At 38.1% G+C, this 3,638-nt stretch overlaps 1 protein-coding gene across 1 annotated transcript; it reads left to right on the top strand.

Annotated features, from left to right (window-relative positions):
* Positions 1–1,079: 1,079 nt before the first annotated feature.
* On the top strand, positions 1,080–2,039 carry LOC118524611 (olfactory receptor 2T11). Its single transcript, XM_036074844.2, has one exon. It carries the CDS (start codon positions 1,080–1,082, stop codon positions 2,037–2,039), a length of 960 nt encoding a protein of 319 aa, XP_035930737.1.
* The last annotated feature ends 1,599 nt before the right edge of the window (positions 2,040–3,638 follow it).

Raw genomic sequence — 3,638 nt, 5'->3', positions numbered from 1 at the left:
GTTTCATTAGTCACTGATGGCCAATGATTTAATCAAACATGCCAAAATAATCAAGCATCCATAAAAATCTAAAAGGATGGGGTTCAGAGAGCTTCTGAATATATGGAATTGCCAAGAGGATGGTACATCCAGAGAGGACAATGAACCTCCTGAGCTTTTCCTGAACATCTTAACTTATATATCTCCTCTACCTGGTTGTTCCTTAGTTATATACTAGTCAATTTAGTAATTAAAATATTTTCCACTCTAGAAAATTAATTGAACCCAGGGATGGAGTCATGAAAACCTTCTGTTTATAGCCAGTGGTTCAGATCCCCCAAGTGATAAGCTCTATTTGGCAATTGGTATCTGATTTGGGGAGCAGTCTTGTGGAACTAAGCCCTTAACCAGTGAGATATTAAGCTATCTCCATGTAGGTAGTATGAGTACTGTATTATATTGTAGGATACCTAGCTGGTTGTCTGGAGAGTTGGACATTGCTTATTATGGGGAATAAACCCTCACAAATTTGGTGACCAAAAGTGTCAGAGGTAAAATAATGAGAATAGAGGAGACTCATAGAAGGTGTTTTTTTTGTTTTTTGTTTTTGTTTTTTTCTTTACATTCTACACTTCCTAAGTTATTCATTTTGCTCACATTTGGCCATTCAAATAATCAGTGAATCAAAGAGACTTTACCTCAACCAGTATTGACTTAGCTCTACCATAGACTGGACAACGTTCTGGATGCCAGAAATGCAGAGAGTGAATAGGAAAGATATAGTTAAACTCTAACCCATGTATAGCAAATACCAGCTTTTTTATGCAGTTAGCATAATCTATGTATTGTTGCATGAACATAAATACAATATAAAAAGTGTTGTTCTCCAACAAAGAGAAATAGATCTACAGTTTCTAACTTAAGATGTGTCTCTTGGTCTGTTCATTTTTCTCTAGCATTTTGCCTTGGAAAATTTCAGCCCAATCAGTACTCTCTGAGGTGTCATCTCCATTATAAGTTTCATCCGTACTGAAAGAGTCTTCTCTCCTTTTCCTTCCTGGTCTTTGTGGCTTTCCACTCTGCTGGAGCTGCCATCAGCAATGTCAATGAAGAATATAACTTTATCCTCTGACTTTATCCTCCTGGGGCTTCTGGTGAACAATAAAGCTACAGGGATTGTCTTTGCTATTATTTTTGCTATTTTTGTGGTGGCTGTAACTGCAAATTTGGTCATGATATTCTTGATTCAGGTGGACTCCCATCTCCATACTCCTATGTATTTCCTGCTTAGTCAGCTGTCTATCATGGACACCCTTTTCATTTGTACAACTGTCCCAAAACTTCTGGTCAACATGGTTTCTAAAGAGAAGACCATTTCCTTTGTAGGTTGTGGCATCCAGATCTTCCTCTACTTGACCATGATTGGCTCAGAGTTCTTCCTCTTGGGCCTCATGGCCTATGACCGCTATGTGGCTGTCTGTAACCCTCTTAGGTATCCAGTCCTGATGAACCGCAGGGTGTGTCTCCTGCTGGCTGCTGGTGCCTGGTTTGGTGGGTCCCTGGATGGCTTTCTGCTCACCTCCATCACCATGAATGTCCCCTACTGTGGCTCCCGAAGTATCAACCATTTTTTCTGTGAGATCCCTGCAGTTTTCAGACTAGCCTGTGCTGACACATCCTTGTATGAAACCCTAATGTACATCTGTTGTGTACTCATGTTGCTCATCCCTATCTCTATCATCTCAACCTCCTATTCTCTCATCTTGTTAACTGTCCACCGAATGCACTCTGCTGAAGGCCGGAAGAAAGCCTTTACCACTTGTTCTTCCCACTTGACTGTAGTCAGCATTTTCTATGGGGCTGCCTTCTACACTTATGTTCTGCCCCAGTCTTTTCACACTCCTGAGCAGGACAAGGTAGTGTCAGCCTTCTATACCATTGTCACACCCATGCTCAATCCTCTTATCTACAGCCTCAGAAACAAGGATGTCATGGGAGCATTTAAAAAGGTATTTTCACAATACTCATCTGCTCAGAAAGTATCCACAAGTGATGCTTAAGGATTCAGTAAACTGACAATAGGTCTTCCTAAGAACATTGTCTATTGTCCTGTTTCAAAGGTGACTATTTAGTCAGCTGTCAAAGATTACTTACAATTGGCAATTAAAAGGATTTACCATGCCTGGTTTCTTGTTACCAGGGGTGAGAACCAAAGATTTTTCATTAGTTATGCAGATACATTTTGGCTACCTATCAACAATAAGATATTATTACATAGGTTAAAGAATTCATCTGATGCTGGTTCTTGTCTCTCAGACTAAATAAAGGGGGGGAAAGTGTATCTTAGAGTTCACAGGAAATCTTTGAAGATTCCTTTTCACACTTAACCCAGGAACACCTTTCAAAGCTAACAAATTTTGTTGCCAATGTGATTATTTTTGTATCAATAAAGTAAAATAATACCAATCACAAGTGACAAGGGATAGAAATCACACAATTTTAATCAGATCTCTATTGGCTTTGCCTCAGAGGATTTTAACCTCTATGATCATTTTCATAGCACTTATTCTAAAAATAATGACTGTCAAATACTAGGCCACAGTAAATAGTGAGTGAGCTAAACTGACTGAATATTGAATGTCCAAGCATTGCATACCTACTCAAAAGGTATAGACTCTAATATTTAACATCAAAGAGAACTACGGTGCCTTTTTCCATGTTATTTTAATAGCAGAATTCTAGGAAAGGTGACATCTATGGGAAGAAAATTTACATTGCCCAATTCTGTGATTCACCAACAGGACTTGGATGTAGTTCAGGGTTGTTTGGAGTGAGATGGAAAGCTTTTGAAGAATTTTCTGTATAGACATAACTTGATAAGCTGTACATTTTTATATGCACTATTTTATGCACACTTCCACCCTATGTCTATAGTGTGGTATATAGAACAGGGAACTAGATTGTATGCAGGAAAACAATTTAGGAATCTTCAAATGAGAAGAAAGAAGGATTGAGTCAGGTAGTTGTACAAGAGGATTTAGCTCGTGGGAAGGATGACTATTAGGAAAGAAAATGAAATGAAAAATAAGTCGATTGACCTCAAGGGAAAGGAAACTAAGATTTCTGAGATTTGAAAACTTTCAGAATGGCAGGATTGAGTAGGAGAAATCAAGAATTTAGTTGTTGAGAAACTTTTGAAATTTCTATTAGATATATGAAGCCAATTGGGGTTCAGATTGGAGTTAAGGGCTGAAATTTTAAATTTGGTAGTCTTCAGAGTAGAAAGAACACTTAAAAGCATAGGATTAGTTGAAACTTAGGTAAGAGTAAAGATTTAAGACTAAGGAGGCTGTTCAGCTGGAAAGAAAGTGTGATAAGAGACAGTGATTGATGGAGTAAGAAGTAACATTTCAGAAGTGAGGAAACTTCAAAACTGGAGTGTAATCAAATGCACTAGATGCTGTTTCTTGTCGGATTACAATGAGAGTTTTGATTGGCCACTGTATTTGTCAACACAAAGATCAATTATGACCTTAATAAAAGCAATTCCAATGAAGTTGTGCTCTCCAAGAGGATTCAGAGTAAATAGAAGGGGAGAAAGTGGACAAGATGACTAGAGTGTAAGTACAATTTTTAATGAGAGCAGATAAATGGAGCAG

The sequence above is a fragment of the Halichoerus grypus genome, chromosome 2 (genome assembly GCF_964656455.1).
Source record: "Halichoerus grypus chromosome 2, mHalGry1.hap1.1, whole genome shotgun sequence".
In the NCBI taxonomy this organism is placed as follows: Eukaryota; Metazoa; Chordata; class Mammalia; order Carnivora; family Phocidae; genus Halichoerus; species Halichoerus grypus.
Note: the sequence above shows the minus strand (reverse complement) of the source record. Positions and strands in the feature narration are given on the sequence as shown.